At 37.8% G+C, this 18269-nt stretch overlaps 1 protein-coding gene across 1 annotated transcript in view; it reads left to right on the forward strand.

Moving 5' to 3' along the window:
- The window catches only part of l3mbtl3 (L3MBTL histone methyl-lysine binding protein 3), a 73757-nt gene that overhangs the window by 4611 nt on the left and 50877 nt on the right, over positions 1-18269 (forward strand). The window contains exons 2-9 of the mRNA XM_022663376.2: positions 4354-4477; positions 7782-7893; positions 8150-8291; positions 11811-11928; positions 13702-13786; positions 14144-14238; positions 17198-17302; positions 17628-17763. Coding sequence (XP_022519097.2) covers positions 4376-4477; positions 7782-7893; positions 8150-8291; positions 11811-11928; positions 13702-13786; positions 14144-14238; positions 17198-17302; positions 17628-17763 — 895 coding nt within the window. The 5' untranslated portion in view covers positions 4354-4375. The remainder of the gene's footprint in view (positions 1-4353; positions 4478-7781; positions 7894-8149; positions 8292-11810; positions 11929-13701; positions 13787-14143; positions 14239-17197; positions 17303-17627; positions 17764-18269) is intronic.

An 18269-nucleotide genomic window follows, 5' to 3' on the forward strand; every position in this document is an offset into this window, starting at 1 on the left:
AGTGATGCCTCCCTTCCAGATGCACTGAACTCCTTCTACGCAAGGTTCAAAGCACAGAACTACACGACAGCAAGGAAGACTACACCTCCTCCAAACGACCAGGTACTGTGCCTGTCCTCAGCTGATGTGCGGAAAACTCTACTCAGAGTCAACCCACGGAAAGCCCCAGGACCAGACAGCATACCTGGCAGAGTGCTCAGAGGATGTGCAGAACAACTCACGGATGTTCTCACGGACATTTTCAACATCTCTCTGAGTACTGCAATCGTGCCGACGCGCTTCAAGACGACCACCATCGTCCCTGTGCCGAAGAAGTCTCAAGTGTCCTGCCTTAATGACTACCGTCCCATTGCACTTACTCCCATCATCATTAAGTGCTTTGAGAAGCTGGTCATGAGGCACATCAAAAACCAGCTCCTGTCCTCACTGGACCCTCTGCAGTTTGCGTATCGTCCAAACAGATCAACAGACGATGCCATCTCTACTGCGCTCCACCTGGCTCTCACCCACCTGGACAACAAAGACTGCTATGTTCGAATGCTGTTCATCGACTTCAGTTCAGCATTCAACACCATCATCCCTCAGCATCTGATAGGAAAACTGAGCTTGCTGGGCCTGAACTCCTCCCTCTGCAACTGGGTTTTAGACTTCCTGACTGAGAGACCACAATCAGTCAGGATTGGAAACAACACCTCCAGCACCACCATACTGAGCACCGGCGCCCCCCAGGGCTGTGTGCTCAGCCCACTGCTGTTCACTCTGCTGACTCATGACTGTACTGCAAAGTACAGCTCAAACCACATCATCAAGTTCGCTGATGACACAACTGTAGTTGGCCTCATCAGCAAGAACGACGAGTCAGCATACAGAGAGGAGGTGCAGTGGCTGACGGACTGGTGCAGAACCAACAACCTATCTCTTAACGTGGATAAAACCAAGGAGATGGTTGTTGACTTCAGGAGAGCTCCAGGTGTCCACCACCCGCTGAACATCAACGGCTCTGCTGTGGAAATTGTGGATAACACCAAGTTCCTCGGTGTTCACATTGCAGAGAACCTCACCTGGTCCCTCAACACCAGCTCCATAACCAAGAAAGCCCAGCAGCGCCTCTACTTCCTGCGGAGACTGAGGAAAGCACATCTCCCACCCCCCATCCTCACCATGTTCTACAGAGGCACTGTAGAAAGCATCCTGAGCACCTGCATTACCGTCTGGTTTGGGAATTGCAACACCTCAGACCGCAAGACCCTACAGCGGATAGTGCGGAGAGCTGAGAAAATCATCGGAGTCTCTCTTCCCTCCATCACTGAGATCTACACCACACGCTGCATCCGCAAAGCCACCAGCATTGTGGACGACCCCACCCATCCCTCACACGGACTCTTCGCTCTGATGCCGTCCGGCAGAAGATACAGGAGCATCCGAGCCTCCACTACTAGACTCTGCAACAGCTTCATCCACCAGGCAGTCAGACTTCTCAACGCACAGAGACAGAACTGAACCCCCACCCCACCCACCACTCACCCAACACACTCGCACAAAACTAAACTGTACACCCCCCCCCCCTTTACACAAAACTAAACTGTACACCCCCCCCCCCCCCTTTACACTCACAAAGAACTGAACTTCACCCACACACACACCCAGTCAGCACACAGAGGCTGACATGACTTTATTTGCTGCACTCTTAAAAACTATAAACTCTACCTCAGTAACTGCTGTGATTATATATGTTCTATATGTTACAGTATGTCACACATCTCTGCACCTTATCCCCACTATACACTTTATTATACCGTATCGGTACTGCACTGTCCTGTCTTTAAATTGTCTCGTCTTTTGTATTTATTGTATTTATTGTTATTTAGTGTTATAATTTTATAATTTTATGTTGCACTGTCGTCACTCTTGCACTTTATGTTGTCTATTGCTTGTGGTTCTATGTTGCACCATGGTTCCAGAGGAACGTAATTTCATCACACTGTGTACCTGTACTCAGATGTAATGACAATAAAAGCCTCTTGACTTGACTTGACAAGTGATGCTTTAGAGAAGCTTAGTAGCTATTATGGCCAGTGAGGGTTTGTGTGCTGTGGGGCTGTTCTTATTTGGGTGTTTGGTGGGCTGTGGTTAAGTGTGAATGTAATTTCAGCCCTTATTAACCAATCTGATCTATCCAGTGTGCAGCTCATGGAAACACTTTTCCAGACTTTATTGGAAAAGCGCTTATCCTTTGTGTTATGTTAGCAGTACAGCACACTTTAAGGTAAGGAAAAGATGAAGAACCATTTAAGTAACTAGTTCTAGTGATTCTATCTAAACATATTGTTCTGATTAAGATATTTTTAAGAGTAACTATATTTGTTTTAAGAGTAACTATATAGTATCAGTTAATATATATATATATATATATATATATATATATATATATATATATATATATATATATATATATATATATATATATATATATACACTGCTCAAAAAAATAAAGGGAACACTCAAATAACACATCCTAGATCTGAATGAATGAAATATTCTCATTGAATACTTTGTTCTGTACAAAGTTGAATGTGCTGACAACAAAATCACACAAAAATCATCAATGGAAATCAAATTTATGAACCAATGGAGGCCTGGATTTGGAGCCACACACAAAATTAAAGTGAAAAAACACACTACAGGCTGATCCAACTTTAATGTAATGTCCTTAAAACAAGTCAAAATGAGGCTCAGTATTGTGTGTGGCCTACACATGCCTGTATGACCTCCCTACAACGCCTGGGCATGCTCCTGATGAGGTGGCGGATGGTCTCCTGAGGGATCTCCTCCCAGACCTGGACTAAAGCATCCGCCAACTCCTGGACAGTCTGTGGTGCAACGTGACGTTGGTGGATGGAGCGAGACATGATGTCCCAGATGTGCTCATTCAGGTCTGGGGAACGGGCGGGCCAGTCCATAGCTTCAATGCCTTCATCTTGCAGGAACTGCTGACACACTCCAGCCACATGAGGTCTAGCATTGTCCTGCATTAGGAGGAACCCAGGGCCAACCGCACCAGCATATGGTCTCACAAGGGGTCTGAGGATCTCATCTCTGTACCTAATGGCAGTCAGGCTACCTCTGGTGAGCACATGGAGGGCTGTGCGGCCCTCCAAAGAAATGCCACCCCACACCATTACTGACCCACTGCCAAACCGGTCATGCTGAAGGATGTTGCAGGCAGCAGACCGCTCTCCACGGTGTCTCCAGACTCTGTCACGTCTGTCATGTGCTCAGTGTGAACCTGCTTTCATCTGTGAAGAGCACAAGGCGCCAGTGGCGAATTTGCCAATCCTGGTGTTCTCTGGCAAATGCCAAGCGTCCTGCACGGTGTTGGGCTGTGAGCACAACCCCCATCTGTGGACGTCGGGCCCTCATACCATCCTCATGGAGTCAGTTTCTAACCTTTTGTGCAGACACATGCACATTTGTGGCCTGCTGGAGGTCATTTTGCAGGGCTCTGGCAGTGCTCCTCCTGTTCCTTCTTGCACAAAGGCGGAGGTAGCGGTCCTGCTGCTGGGTTGTTGCCCTCCTACGGCCTCCTCCACGTCTCCTGGTGTACTGGCCTGTCCCCTGGTAGCGCCTCCAGCCTCTGGACACTACGCTGACAGACACAGCAAACCTTCTTGCCACAGCTCGCATTGATGTGCCATCCTGGATGAGCTGCACTACCTGAGCCACTTGTGTGGGTTGTAGAGTCCGTCTCATGCTACCACGAGTGTGAAAGCACCACCAACATTCAAAACTGACCAAAACATCAGCCAGACAGCATAGGTTCTGAGAAGTGGTCTGTGGTCCCCACCTGCAGAACCACTCCTTTATTGAGTGTGTCTTGCTAATTGCCAATAATTTCCACCTGTTGTCTATTCCATTTGCACAACAGCTTCCTAAGTGGACAGTTTAATTTCACAGAAGTTTGATTTACTTGGAGTTATATTGTGTTGTTTGAGTGTTCCCTTTACTTTTTTGAGCAGTATATATATATATATATATATATATATATATATATATATATATATATATATATATATATATATATATATATATAATCTATACTTAATATAGATAGGGACCATTTATTGCTTCATTGAATCATTGTCAAAAAGGTGCTTAATAAAGCAGTTCAAATAGGGACAAAAATCTAAATTCAGTATTGCACTGCCTGCCCTTAATAAGCATTAACAAAACAGGTATTACGATATAAAACAACTAATATTTTTGACCACATCTGATATTTTTGAAAACAACTGATATTTTTAACCATAGCTTAATGTATTTATATGTGTGTGTGTGCGTGTGTGTGTGTTTTAGACCGGTGTCGTGATTGTCTACCATGGAGGAGGCAGCCCCCACCACGAAGGGGCCTGAGTTTGATGTGTACGGAGCGATGGAGTGGAAAGATGGCGTGGGGACCCTCCCTGGCAGCCCACTTAAGGTCAGTGCAACACTGCTCCCAACTGATAATTATTATTATTATTATTAGTAGTAGTAGTAGTAGTAGTAGTAGTAGTAGTAGTATTAATATTATTACCTGTACTAGAAGAAGAAGTAGTAGTAGATGTAATAGCAGCATTAGGAAAAGGAAAATAAGGATTACATTCTTTATATGATTTATAAAAAATACAAAAAAATGCTACAGTAAATCTTATACAGTAGTAAAATATGTTTGGAACAGACAATTGATAAAAATGGACAATAGACAGAAATGAAAGAAAAAAACACCCAGATTTAACAAAAAATATTACATTTAAAATTTAAAACTTAATTTTATTAACAAAATCAAGCTATCTATTTTAACATTCCAAAATGAATGCAATTAAATAACACACAACCCATTATCTTTAATTATATAATTTAAGATCAAAACTTTTATGTGTTATAATGCATTTAAACCCTCAAAGTGGTTTTACAGTCAAGGGGTAAAGAAAAATAACAAGCTTAAAATAATAAAAGAAGGTGCATAAACAGAATGAATACAGCATTGCTATGTATGTGTTTCCTGATAAGGGTCATACAAAGGCAAACTTCACACAGTTAAACATGAAGTCTAAAATCGAACAGCACAGGAAATTTGGCAGTGTTAAATCAACACTGTTAGTGTTAAATCAACACTTATTAGTGTTAAACTTTACACTCTCAGTGTTAATTTAACACTAACAGTGTTGATTTAACACTGCCAAATTTCCTGTGAGTGATATCAACCAGGTTTTTATAGCTGAATAAACGGATAGGTTTAAGTGGTATACACTCTTTTGTCTTACAGTCTCAGAATGTTAAAATAATATAAATAAAAATGGTTTGTACAAATGTCGCTGTGAATCAGGAGAGAGAAATAGTTAGCATTATCTAAGATGATAGCAATTTATTGTAAAATAAGTTAGTTTAAATCATGCAGTTGGGCAGACAGAATGTGGAATTAAAAGTTTTTTTTCCTTTTGGTGTTTTGGTTCTGTATCTCACTTGCTAGGCTATAGCTAGTCTTTGCATAGAGAGTTAGCTTAGCTGCTGTCGAAAGTACACGAGTATTTATGACAAATATGTGTGATGTCGTGTCATGGAGTGGCAGACAGGAACAAATAGGAAAGGCTGTGTCATGTGTCATGTAGCCTGCTCTCTAGACAGAGGATATGACTGACATGGCTCCTTACTCCCTCATTAGAAATGTGCTGTATAAGAATAGCAGTGAACAAAATATAAGTAAATAAGGAGGTAGTAAAACTAAAGCTAAATGCTGAATTAAAGTTATTAAGAGCGCTGTGCTGTTCATGGAGAAATCTCTGACCGTATGTTGTGTTGTTTAGAAACATAAGCCTTACGTGAATGAAGTACATGGGGAAATATGGGAAACTAACGGCATCCATCAGCTCAAAATGTTGTCAGATGTCAAATGTTTTTATGTCAGATTTGTTGGTTTGTGTTTGAGGGTCTGAGTGTAGGAAACATGCATTTATGGGTGGACAAAACTGTGTTAAGACGTTGCTGTGCCCAAAGCAGTTAGGGAAATTTGAATGTTGTAGATAGCTATCCTTGCAGAGACAGAGCTAGCCCCGCTGTTGTAAACTGGAGTGATGTAAATTATTAAGTGTGAGTTTATACTTCATTTATTGATTTTATATATTTATGTATGTTACTTCTTTGATGTGTTCTATCAAACAATGCAGTAAACATATATACAGCTCTGGAAAAAAAAGAGACCACTTCAGTGTCTGAATTAGTTTCTCTGATTTTGCTATTTATAGATATATGTTTGAGTAAAATGATCATTGTTGTTTTATTTTATAAACTACAGACAATATTTCTCCCAAATTCCAATTGAAAAACATTGTCATTTAGAGCATTTATTTGCAGAAAATGAGAAATGGCTGAAAGACCTCAAATAATGCAAAGAAAACAAGTTCATATTCATAAAGTTTTAAGAGTTCAGAAAGCAATATTTGTTGGAATAACCCTGTTTTTTAATCACAATTTTCCTGCATCTTGGCATGTTCTCCTCCACCAATCTTACACACTGCTTTTGGATAACGCTATGCCAGTCCTGGTGCAAAAATTCAAGCAGTTCAGCTTGGTTTATAGCTTGTTGGATTTTCTTTTACTTTGATTTTGGATTTGACTTTGAATACAAACACACATTTTACCTGGCAACCCTGATGGCTCTTCGTCCGCACCGCTGACTCTGCTGTCAGGTTGCTTAGTAGTGAGACTCGTAATGCATTTTGGTCCGCATTCAGCTTATGTAACATGCAGCTATATTAATGCATTTTACTATAAATTGGTGTGTGACATATTGCATTGTACGCAATAATGTTGCCAATTGTGATTGCAAAAATACACTGACATACTGTGATATTATCAGGGGACAATCAGAATACAACTTTTTTTTGCTGTTCTCATTTCCCAATAAATATTAACTGGAGAGACATTGTTATGTTGCAGTAGTCTAGTCTTGAAATTATAATTATTAAAAAATTCAAGGTTTTGTTGTATCACCATAATATTATCACAAAAATACACTGAAATGTTGTGATATTATTTCAAAGCCATATCACTCACCCCTACTATGAATCCTGATGCATTATGCTTCTTTATAGTTAGTCCCCTTAAAATTACACAAGTTTGCTTGCTAGCTAGCTAACAGGATAACAAGACAACAGAAAACCATGCTCCAGTTAACTAAGGCTTTCAGGAACATTTTTCATACTGTTTTATTCGTATCGACTTTACATTTTTATCAGTATCAGTGTTATCAGTAAGCGCCCACATCACCCCCATCCTGTGGAGGTTAATATGCAAATAAAGGAATAAATGATGTGGCCATGTACTAGACAGACACAGAACAGAATTTTAACTTATCAGACATAATTTTGAAATATTCTCTTTAATTGGAGATACTGTCATAACTTAAATACAGCAGGATAAAGTATTGATGTTATACTAACCCTAGATAAGGCTTTCATTTTTATTGGATGTACTCTGTTTTTTCTAAAAGTGTGTGTGTTTTCTTGTTCAGAAATGAAAATGTACTGATACACGCAGAATAAAAATCTAAAAACATTGAAAAGATAAAGATGGTTGTGTATAGTCATTATGTTTTGGCTGTCCACTGTGTATATGTGTGGATATATAATTAAATATACACTGTTTTTATTCTGGAACATGAACAACATGAAAGATTTTATTTTCAAAGTGGTTTACAGCGAAGTGGTAGTGTGTACCCATGTGTGATTCTCTCTGTGTCTCAGTTCCGGGTGAATGAATTTGGGGTGCTGGAGGTCATAACGGGCGAGGGTGACGAGGAGGGGGTGAAGAAGGCTCATGCGAAAACCACATGGAGTGTTCCCACCGCACAGGAGGGCAAGTAAAAAACATATACACTGTCCTGTGATCTACTGCAATGTATTTAGTGGCTACCTTGCTTGTTTATGAATTATATCTAAAATTCTGTAAATCTAAATGTTTTGTTTGCGTAAAGCTTCTCTCTGCAAAATGCTAACTCTCAGGCTCATGTTTGACTAAGTGGGTTTCTCAGGTTGAATAATTAATGATAATGACAGTTTTCTTTCTTGAGTTATTGTAAATATGAGTGTGTGTGTGTTGGTTTGGTCCACAGCCCTGTTAGAGAAGGTGCAGGTGGATCCGTGGGGGCAGCGTGGCCTGGTGTGTGTGCGCTGTAACAGGAAAGGCTCTGCGGTGGACTTTCTATCTGACGGACGCCACTGCAGTGAACGCTGCCTGCAGCAGGACCAGCAGGAGTGAGTGACCTACAGTGAATTTCACTCCAGACATCCATCTCATAAACCAGTAAACCTCCACTATTCTCAAACCTCAGCCAAATTGTTCACCAAATATTGTTTATCCAATATTGTTTATCACCAACCAGACTTCACCAGACCTTCAACAAACAACCACCAAAGATTTACTAAACATTAACCTAACCTCTGCTAGATATTCACTAAACAATAAATAAATAAATTAATGAATGAAGTTAAACTTATATAGCGCTTTTCTAGAAACCCAAGGACACTTTACCATCATGTTTTATACACACAACCATTTATACTCAGCACTTATCTACACACCAGTGAGAAGAGGCAGGCAATTGCGCACAGCATACTCTCAACTGGAAATGACCGTCCACCTGGAGGACTTCATCAGGCAATACAGCATTTTACCCAGGAGAGAGTGCCTGGGAACACAGTCATATACACATTTACACACACAAACGTACATACATACCACAAACAAAAATGTTTTAATTTTTCTGAGTACTTTTATAGTATGTAGATATCACTAAACATTTTCTAAACGTTCTTAAAACATTCACCAGCCCTCTTTCAAATATTCACAAAATAGTCTACTATTCACCAAACCTTCACAAAATGTAATCCAAACAATACAACATTTACCAAACCTCTCCTAAACTATTACCAAACATTTACAAAACCTTTGTTAAATGTACAGTAAACAATTGACAAAATATTCACCAAACCTCTGCTAAACATTCACTAATCACCAAATGTCTGTCAAATGTACACCGAATAATCCAGCAGACAGTCGCAAATCAGACCTCAAAGTCTACCTTATGTTTATCATACTTGTACCCAGTCATTAAACCTTTCAAAAACCTTCATCAGACAGTTTTAATAACCAGTCACATCCTCATATAGACACTTTGTAAAATTAAATCAGTTCTTTTCTGACCTTGACTTTTCATATTACTGTCTCCTCTTTGTCTTTGTCTTTCTTCTGCTCCATTGTTTTCTTTTCTCCCTCACCTTCACCTCCCTGCAATACTCTCTGTGGCCCCTTCCCATGCTCATGTCCGCTCTTTCCTCTCCTCTGAGGCAGGTCCACAGTAATAATTTATTAGGGTGTGAAGGTGAAGGCTCAGTAATGCTAGTGCTAATATGCTAATGTATGCAGCAGTGCTGCTGAAGGCTGTTGACCTGATGTCTGGCATGTGGCGGCTTTGTATTGCAGACAGAAGTGTAAAGTGCTGACCTCAAAGCAGTTCAGTTCCATTATGATTCATTTTGGGGGTGATATACTAGTTCTCTGATGTATAAAATTTGCAATAAATGGAAATGGAATCGCGCAAATTTTCCGAAAGCTTTTTATAATTTAGTAGTTGATATGAACGCATTCAGAGTGGGATTTGGTGGGAAATCATTTATTGTTGAGAAACTTATTTACTCAGATCTCTGTACCATGGTGGTGACAGAAAACAGACAATCAGAGGATATCAAAACAAAGCACTCTGTTCACATCTTAACTATTTCATCATACAGATATGTCAAAAAATCTTGCATCATTAATATGATTAACCTTTCATGTTGATCTTAAAAAGGAATTGCATTTCAGTTTGTCTCAGAAACACAACATGTACACAAGTGTAAATAGAGTAAATACAGTATGCAGTTAATTAAAATTTTATTTTAATTGATGTTAATCAGCTTTAATATTTGTAATTGCTGCAGCTGAATCGTTACCTTTAGAGTGCATGTTGCATTTTTTTAGAGTAGAAGAGAGAAGCTTTTTGTGCAGAAAAGTGTTAAAAGCCTCTGCTTCACAAGGTTAAGCTCTGCCATGGCAACCGGGAGAGAAATAAAATTCTGTCCATATGCTTTAGAAATGTAGAACTGAAGTGCAAGAGCAAATATCAATGATTTTTTTATTTAAACATGAAAAAAGGATGCTGGTTGAGTACATATTTATTCACCTCTGTGTACAAAAATAGGTTTTGCTTTAGAATGATATGTTTCCAATTTATTATGTCTGGTTGTTGTTTACATTGACCCTTGCTAGTTGTATTCTATGGCTTAACATTAACCAGTTGTTGCATATTTTATTGCTAATAATTTATGAATGAATTCAATTACAGCTTTGGATTTAAGAGACCACCTAAAAATTATGATTTTACTAAATTTAAAATCTCTGGAATATAATTAGGAGGAAAATGGGTGATCACAAGCCACCAAACCAAGCTGAACAGGAGTTGCATAAAGTTATCCAAAAGCAGTGTGTAAGACTGGTGGAGGAGAACATGCCAAGATGCATGAAAACTATGATTAAAACGAGGGTTATTCCACCAAATATTGATTTCTGAACTCTTACAAATGGAATATGAACTTGTTTTCTTTGCATTATTTGAGGTCTTAAAGCTCTGCATCTTTTTTGTTATTTCAGCCATTTCTCATTTTCTGCAAATAAATGCTCTAGATGACAATGTTTTTATTTGGAATTTGGGAGAAATGTTGTCCGTAGTCTATAGAATAAAACAATGTTAATTTTACTCAAAACCAGAAACACTGATTCAGAAACTGAAGTGGCCTCTGTAATTTTTTCCAGAGCTGTATAGTATTTTTAAATTGTATTGTATTTAATATATTTAAATGTATTAGCATATGCGTCTCATTTTGTTCACTATATCCACTAGTCATAGTTAACTAGATAGGACTTATACCCTGTCACATGATGTTAGCAGTGCTGGGATGGTGAAAGCTAGCAATTGTCTGACCATGAGTCATGTGATTATTCACCACATCTTTACAAACTGCTGCTAATACAACACTACTGAAACTGTCAGAGAAACTGATGACGCAAACTGTCATCTCATCTAACAAATGCCCACTCCACCCACCCATAAATTACAAAGGTTATTTGTGCTCTTTGGGACTCCCAGACACATCTAAATGTAGCATTATTGGGAATAAAACCAGCAACAACTGTGCTATTCAAAGAGTCCTAACACTACATTTGCCCTTCACTGTTATAGGAATAATCTTGTAAGTCGTTCTGGATAAAAGTGTCAGCTAAATGCTGTAAATGTAAACATACTCAAATACCTTATTTAAATAGAATTAAAAAACTAAGGCTTGCAGATGTTTCTACTCATTAACTGTAAAACATTTTAATTCAGCTTAAAAACACTGCCAAAAACTGCTTTAAAATACACTTTTAGATTTTTTGGTACAATAGCTTTTTCATCGCCTATGCACATGCGCCTACAAATCCACATATATATGAGTTAAGCCTTGTGTATTCTCCTGCAGCAATGTCTACAGCAACAATTTATAAATATATAATATACATAGTAAATATAATATGCATAAATTGTTGCTGTAGACATTGCTGCAGGAGAATACACAAGGCTTAACTCAAACTTTTTTCTTGTATAGTGTTCCTCTAGAGTTTTTACTCCTATGTGCAGCTTAATAAATAGCTTGCATACTTAATTTTTGGCACAGATTAACAATATTCTCTCCCTACAGTGAGCTGAAGACTAACGGTGAGGTCAAGGGGGTCAGAAAGCACCCACACTTGGGCGAGCGAGTGGATGAAGAGATGGATGGGGTGATGGAAGCAATGGAGGAGGATGAGGAAGACAATGTTAGTTTATTTTTCTCCTCATTTCCTTATTCACTATTATGCCTTAAAAGAGTAGTACAGCAAAATATTTACCAATTTTCTCTTATAATCTCTTATAAGTTATGCACTAGATGCATGATAATGATCAGATTCATATACTGTTTCTGTTTAGGTGACAGTAAGATACTGTGCACACGTATCTGCATTTTACTAATTTTAGTGCTGTAACAACTAATTAACATTGATATTGATAATGCTTATGGTCAAAAATGCTTGTTTTCGATTAGTTGGCTACAGATGGCAGAGACAAAAAGTTTGAAAAATTGGAATTATTCACTATAACATTAATTTAAATATTTTGCTGTTTGAGTGTATATATTTCAAATTAAACTGAATAGATTTTGATTGGCTCACTCTTTTATTGCAATTTTTAAAAATGATATTAGTTTAAGGTCATACCACCCAACACTACAATATAACTACCACCACCTTCACATGTGTTTCTTCACAGCATTTTCAGGACTGTATGTGAAATAATGAAAAAGGTGCATTCATTGGATTGCACACCCATCTGTTATTCAGACCATGCAAGAGGGGGCTTGCTGAAATGAAGCAACTCTAAAAGGCTTTATGGATTACACAACAGCAGCCTGCAACACTCAGCCAACGTGTGTGTCTCATTTAGGGAGAGGCTTTACCTCTTAGACTTTAGACTTCTTTTTCAGTTATTTACCTTATACAAATGTTTCATGAAAACCTTTTGTATTTTCATCCTCACCTTTTGTATGTAAAGCTTCAATATAAATCGCAAACATTGTTAATAATTAAAAATACACTGTTCACTCCCCAGTCCATACAGACAACTGAATATACTATTACATATACCAAAGTACAGTGGCATAAAGATAACGAGAGATTGGAAAATGGTTGAACAAAATGCAGTTTTGTTTTTGCACCATAAAACCCACACAAATATTATATGGAAATAATAAATATTTTGTCCCGTAAATATATATTATTTGGTATACACTATTAATTATTTTAAAATCCATAAGGAAAATGCAGAATATATCATAGTATAGAGTATTATCTATTCTGAAATGTTTAAGAACTACAATATGTTGTTAATAAACTGCTATGAATTATTGACTATGTATTATAAATGTTTCAGTTTGTACTATGAATTATTCCAAAATCCACTATAAATTATTCCCTAACTGGTAATAAATTACAATTAATTATTCACTACTGTTAATTAGTACTGAGAACATTAACATGTTAATACATGCAGTTAATCTTGGACTTTAATGCATTAATTTGTTTACACAAATGAATACAACAATACAACAATATTGATAGGTTACAGAATATGGCTGATATTAATGCACCTATTTTTTTAAGGGATTGACAACAATAATACAAATTTGAGTGTTTCTAACACTGATTATTTTATTCACATTTAAATAACCAATATCAAAAGCTTAGTCTTAGGAAAAAAAAGTGTGATTAATCACATAATTCTATGTGATTTATTAGATTTTCTTTTTTATTGACCCCACTACTATGTCTTATTTTGTATTTACTATAAATGATGTTTAAGACTTCTAGATATGAGTGTAAGGACATTAACTGCAGAGCCACACACAGACACTGAGAGTCTAAAGCTTTAATTAGGTTTGATTGATCTTCGTTTTCTTTGTGTATATCAGTTTATTGTTGACGCATTCTGACACTGAATAATTCTGTTAGTAACGTGTGTGTGTGTGTGTGTGTGTGTGTGTGTGTTTGTAACAGGAAGAGAAAGAGAGCAGGAGGCCGGCGCGTGCCGCTTCACGAGGTCGCAGGAAGCGGAGAGGCGATGGAGCTCTGCTTAAACAGAGTAAGACACACACAAACACACACCTCAAACCTAAACCCCTTCCTGTTTATAAACCCACATTGAAAAATATCAATTGCATAAACTCCATTCACTTCTGCTACACTATTTCCATTAAAGAAAAATGAGCCAGCATGTGCACACTTTTGCTCCCTCATATTTTCTGTTAGTAAGTAAGACAACCCTACACACATTACTGCTAACTGCATATTTATCTATATAAATAGACTAATGTAGAGACAGGATTTAGTTTCTGTTTTTAGATCTCAAAGTTGTACTTTTGCATATTGTTTGCATTTAGTGTGGAATATCAAAACAATCTGAATAAATCAAGATTTTTCTATTGCTTTTTTCCTACAGCAGTTCCATACGGGGGGAAAAAGAAGTCTTGGTGCTGGGCTTCGTATCTGGAACAGGAGAAAGCAATCGCTGCCCCCAACAAACTGTTTAAAGAGGTGAGGGAGGAGTTAAACAGACCAGTTATACTGCTTTCTATAACTGCTTGTTAAATATACTTAGAGACAATAAATGGGTGATTAAATATATTTTAGGTGGATGAAAAAATCCACCAACAGAAGTAGCAATAAACACCATGATAATGTGCATGTGTTAATTTAGTGCTGGGCGGTATGGCCAAAAATGCATATGACGGTATTTTTCAAAATTCTGATGGTTTCATGGTATATTACGGTGTTTTTATTATTATTATTATTTTTTTTGCATGACTGGGCTTTAATATAGGTACATATAATATAAAACATCAAAGCTTTAAATTAAGGCTTTTATTACTATTGGGTTTACTTTGTCCCACAAAATTACACAATCAAACCTAAAACACTCAATGTTGAAGTATTCAAAGAGATATTTCTCAAAAGTAAGATACAAGTTTAATATAAATGTATTATATGTCCTTTCTCCAGTCAAAAATACATTCAAATCTTCCTTCAAGCTACAGTATTAATATATTTAAAAGGGCTGTAGTCTCTGCTCTATTTTACTGGGATAAAACACTCATACAGTAGAAACAGAAGCAGGAGGTGTTGTGATTTCTCTGCAGGACTGAGCTAGACCAGCGTTTGACTCTTCTCTAACGGTGCTGTTCCGCACGGCGCTCCACAGCGCCCTCTAGCGGTGGTATGAGAGAAATGCATACCGGTTCAAGTTCACCCCGCGGTATACCAAATGAACCGGTATGCCGCACAGCACCATGTTAATTCATTTTTAGCAGCCGTGATCTTGCGATCTGAATCTGACCAATGATGGAGAAAAGACAGATAAAATGTGCAGAAAAAGGATTTCTTAACCTATGTAGAGCACCTACCATTTTAAAAGGGGTTTGTTAATTGGCCAATGAGTGGAAACACAAGGTAGGTGTTTCTAATAAGTTGGCCAGTAAGTGGATATACAGGATAGGGGTTTCTAATAAAGTGGCCAGTGAGTGAAAACACAAGTTATTTGTTTCTAATAAAGTGGCCAGTGAGTGGATGTACAAGGTAGGTGTTTCTAATAAAGTGACCAGTGAATAGAAACACAAGGTAGGTGTTTCTAATAACGTGGCCAGGGAGTAAACACAAGTAAGGTGTTTCTAATAAAGTGGCCAGTGAGTGCATGTACGAGATAGGTGTTTCTAATAAAGTGGCCAGTGAGTAGAAACACAAGGTAGGTGTTTCTAATAAAGTGGCCAGTGAGTAAACACAAGGTAGATGTTTCTAATAAAGTGGACAGTGAGTAAACACAAGGTAGATGTTTCTAATAAAGTGGCCAGTGAGTGGAAGCACAAGGTAATAGTAGTAGTAGTAGGTGTTTCTAATAAAGTGGCCAGTGAGTGGATGTACAAGATAGGTGTTTCTAATAAAGTGGCCAGTGAGTGGATGTACAAGATAGGTGGTTCTAATAAAGTGGCCAGTGAGTGGATGTACAAGATAGGTGTTTCTAATAAAGTGACCAGTGAGTAGAAATGCAAGGTAGGTGTTTCTAATAAAGTGGCCAGGGAGTAAACACAAGTAAGGTGTTCCTAATAAAGTGGCCAGTGAGTAGAAACAGAAGGTAGGTGTTTCTAATAAAGTGGCCAGTGAGTGCATGCACGAGATAGGTGTTTCTAATAAAGTGGCCAGTGAGTAGAAACACAAGGTAGGTGTTTCTAATAAAGTGGCCAGTGAGTGGATGTACAAGATAGGTGTTTCTAATAAAGTGGCCAGTGAGTGTATAATGTTGAGTGGGTGTGCAAATGAATGCAGAGTGACTGGCTAATGGATGGCAAAAACAGAACGCATTGCAAAGGGATATAATATTTATGATTTGGTATTATGAGCTTTTAGATCTCTTATTAACAGTGTTATGGTAAAAAAAAAACATTAATTCTGAAAGTATTCATGTTTTACTTCCTGTAATGTGTATTAATTTATATATATATATATATATATATTTAATTGTGCATATTGAGCATTGTATTAGTTCTCTTACATCATAGAAGACATTTTTCTTTGCAGCCTGCTGCATCTCACTTGAACTCACATGTACACTGAATGCAGTCATGAAATATGAGAAGCTACACATGCATTTCAATTTCCATTATTGCACAGTTGAAAACCTACACTCCTCTCTAATCATTGGACAATCAGCCAGTCCATATTAGTGTCTTTTACAGCTGTTGCAGAGCAAATATGAGCTGGAAAAAATGTGCATGTGTATAAAAGACCGAAAAAAAATATGCCCATCTGGTACAATTCAAACCTTAATCGTGATCATCATGACAAAAGTAAACTTTTCAGACTTTAATTAATAGGTATTTGTATACATTAACTTTTCAGGGCATATCATGAAGCAGGGGTCTGCAAATAAGTTTGGTTGCGGGCCAGATATTTTCCAATGGAGGGCCACAAAAAAAAATTATATTTTGGAAAATGAAGTGTAATGGGAAGGAGTGCTACAGACTAGTAGTTCTCCAGCCCAGAGGGTTGCTGAACCCAATTGCAGAACAGTTGATCTCAAAGCAGGTAAACACAAGAAGAAAGGAAAAATAGACATATAAACACAGCGCTCTTCACATGGGATTAAACTCGTGTCGTCAGGATCACGGTCCAATATGCTACTGCTGCCCAAGAACAGCGGAAAAACGGGAAAAGATAGGGAGCCCAAGAACGGGCGGAAACTAAAGTCATGCCGAGCGCGACAAGAAGGCTACTTAAACGGGAAATAGAAAATAAAGTTTATCGAATCCTATGGCCCCGGCTTACCAGCGTAACGTGGAAAATATATATCGTGATACATATCGATATCGTTTTATCGCCCAGCACTAGGGCTGCCTATTGCCGACCCCTGGAATAAAGTGTCTTTGTCTCAATATTTAGTTGTGAATAAGCTATACAGTACATACACTGTTTTTGAAAAAGTGTGTGTTTGTTCTTTCTGCAGTACCAGTCTTTTCCTCAGTGTAAGAATGGCTTCAGAGTGGGGATGAGACTGGAGGGAATCGACCCTGAACACCCCTCCATGTACTGTGTTCTTTCCATCAGTGAGGTAACATCATGATTTTTTTTGCATGTACTGCAAATTATTTAGTTAAAAAATAGCTTGCTCTTTTTCCCAGGTCTGCTATAAACATAGTTGAGCAAACAAGCAATTTTTCTCTTAACTAATCAACTCATTTACAAGCTCTTTTAGAGTTTCAGTGGCTGTGTTAAAGCAGGTAGTCTTCTTAAATGTTCTGTAAAGTTGGGTGCCATGACCAGGACCATATAAAAATTAGTATCTAATAAAAAAAACTGAAGCATATGTCATGTACTTACATTATGTATATTACATATAATTGTGTGTTCATGACTATTGTACTGTATATTTGCAGGTTTCTGGCCACAGAATTCGCTTGCACTTTGATAAATACTCAGAATGCTATGATTTCTGGGTAAACGCCAACTCTCCGGATATTCACCCCATCGGCTGGTGTGAGAAAACTGGCCACAAGCTGCAGCCTCCAAAAGGTACTTCATCTGTCCTCTGTAGATGAGCTTTGATTTGACTGACCGGTAGTTTAGATAATGGTGGGATCTGCACTTTTAAATGTTAAATCTGGCACTTTGATTGGTTTGCATATTGAAAGAAGTCAGAAGAACAATATGTTTTTTATAGGACTTACTATGTTTATAGGATTTGTATTAGTATTAGTATTAGTCAAAGAAGGATGCTGTATGCAAAGGAGACATCTATGCAGTCACAGTGTAGTGAGCATCGTGACCAATCACAGCTCCAAACTGGTTCATGTGGGTGTTGAATGAAGACTGAAAACAATATGCTAATGAATGGCATGTTACAGTATCATTTCACCAATGAGTTCTAATATAATATAAAGTATAATGCATAAACTAAATAATTATTCATCAAAAAACTAAATTGTATTTTAAATAGATAATATTTAGTTTGTACATCTAACTATTTTTGTTGGTTTTGATGCAAGAAATAGCAAAACATGTAAACAATGTTTTCTTTC

Source organism: Astyanax mexicanus, chromosome 1 (assembly GCF_023375975.1).
Source record: "Astyanax mexicanus isolate ESR-SI-001 chromosome 1, AstMex3_surface, whole genome shotgun sequence".
Lineage (NCBI taxonomy): Eukaryota > Metazoa > Chordata > Actinopteri > Characiformes > Acestrorhamphidae > Astyanax > Astyanax mexicanus.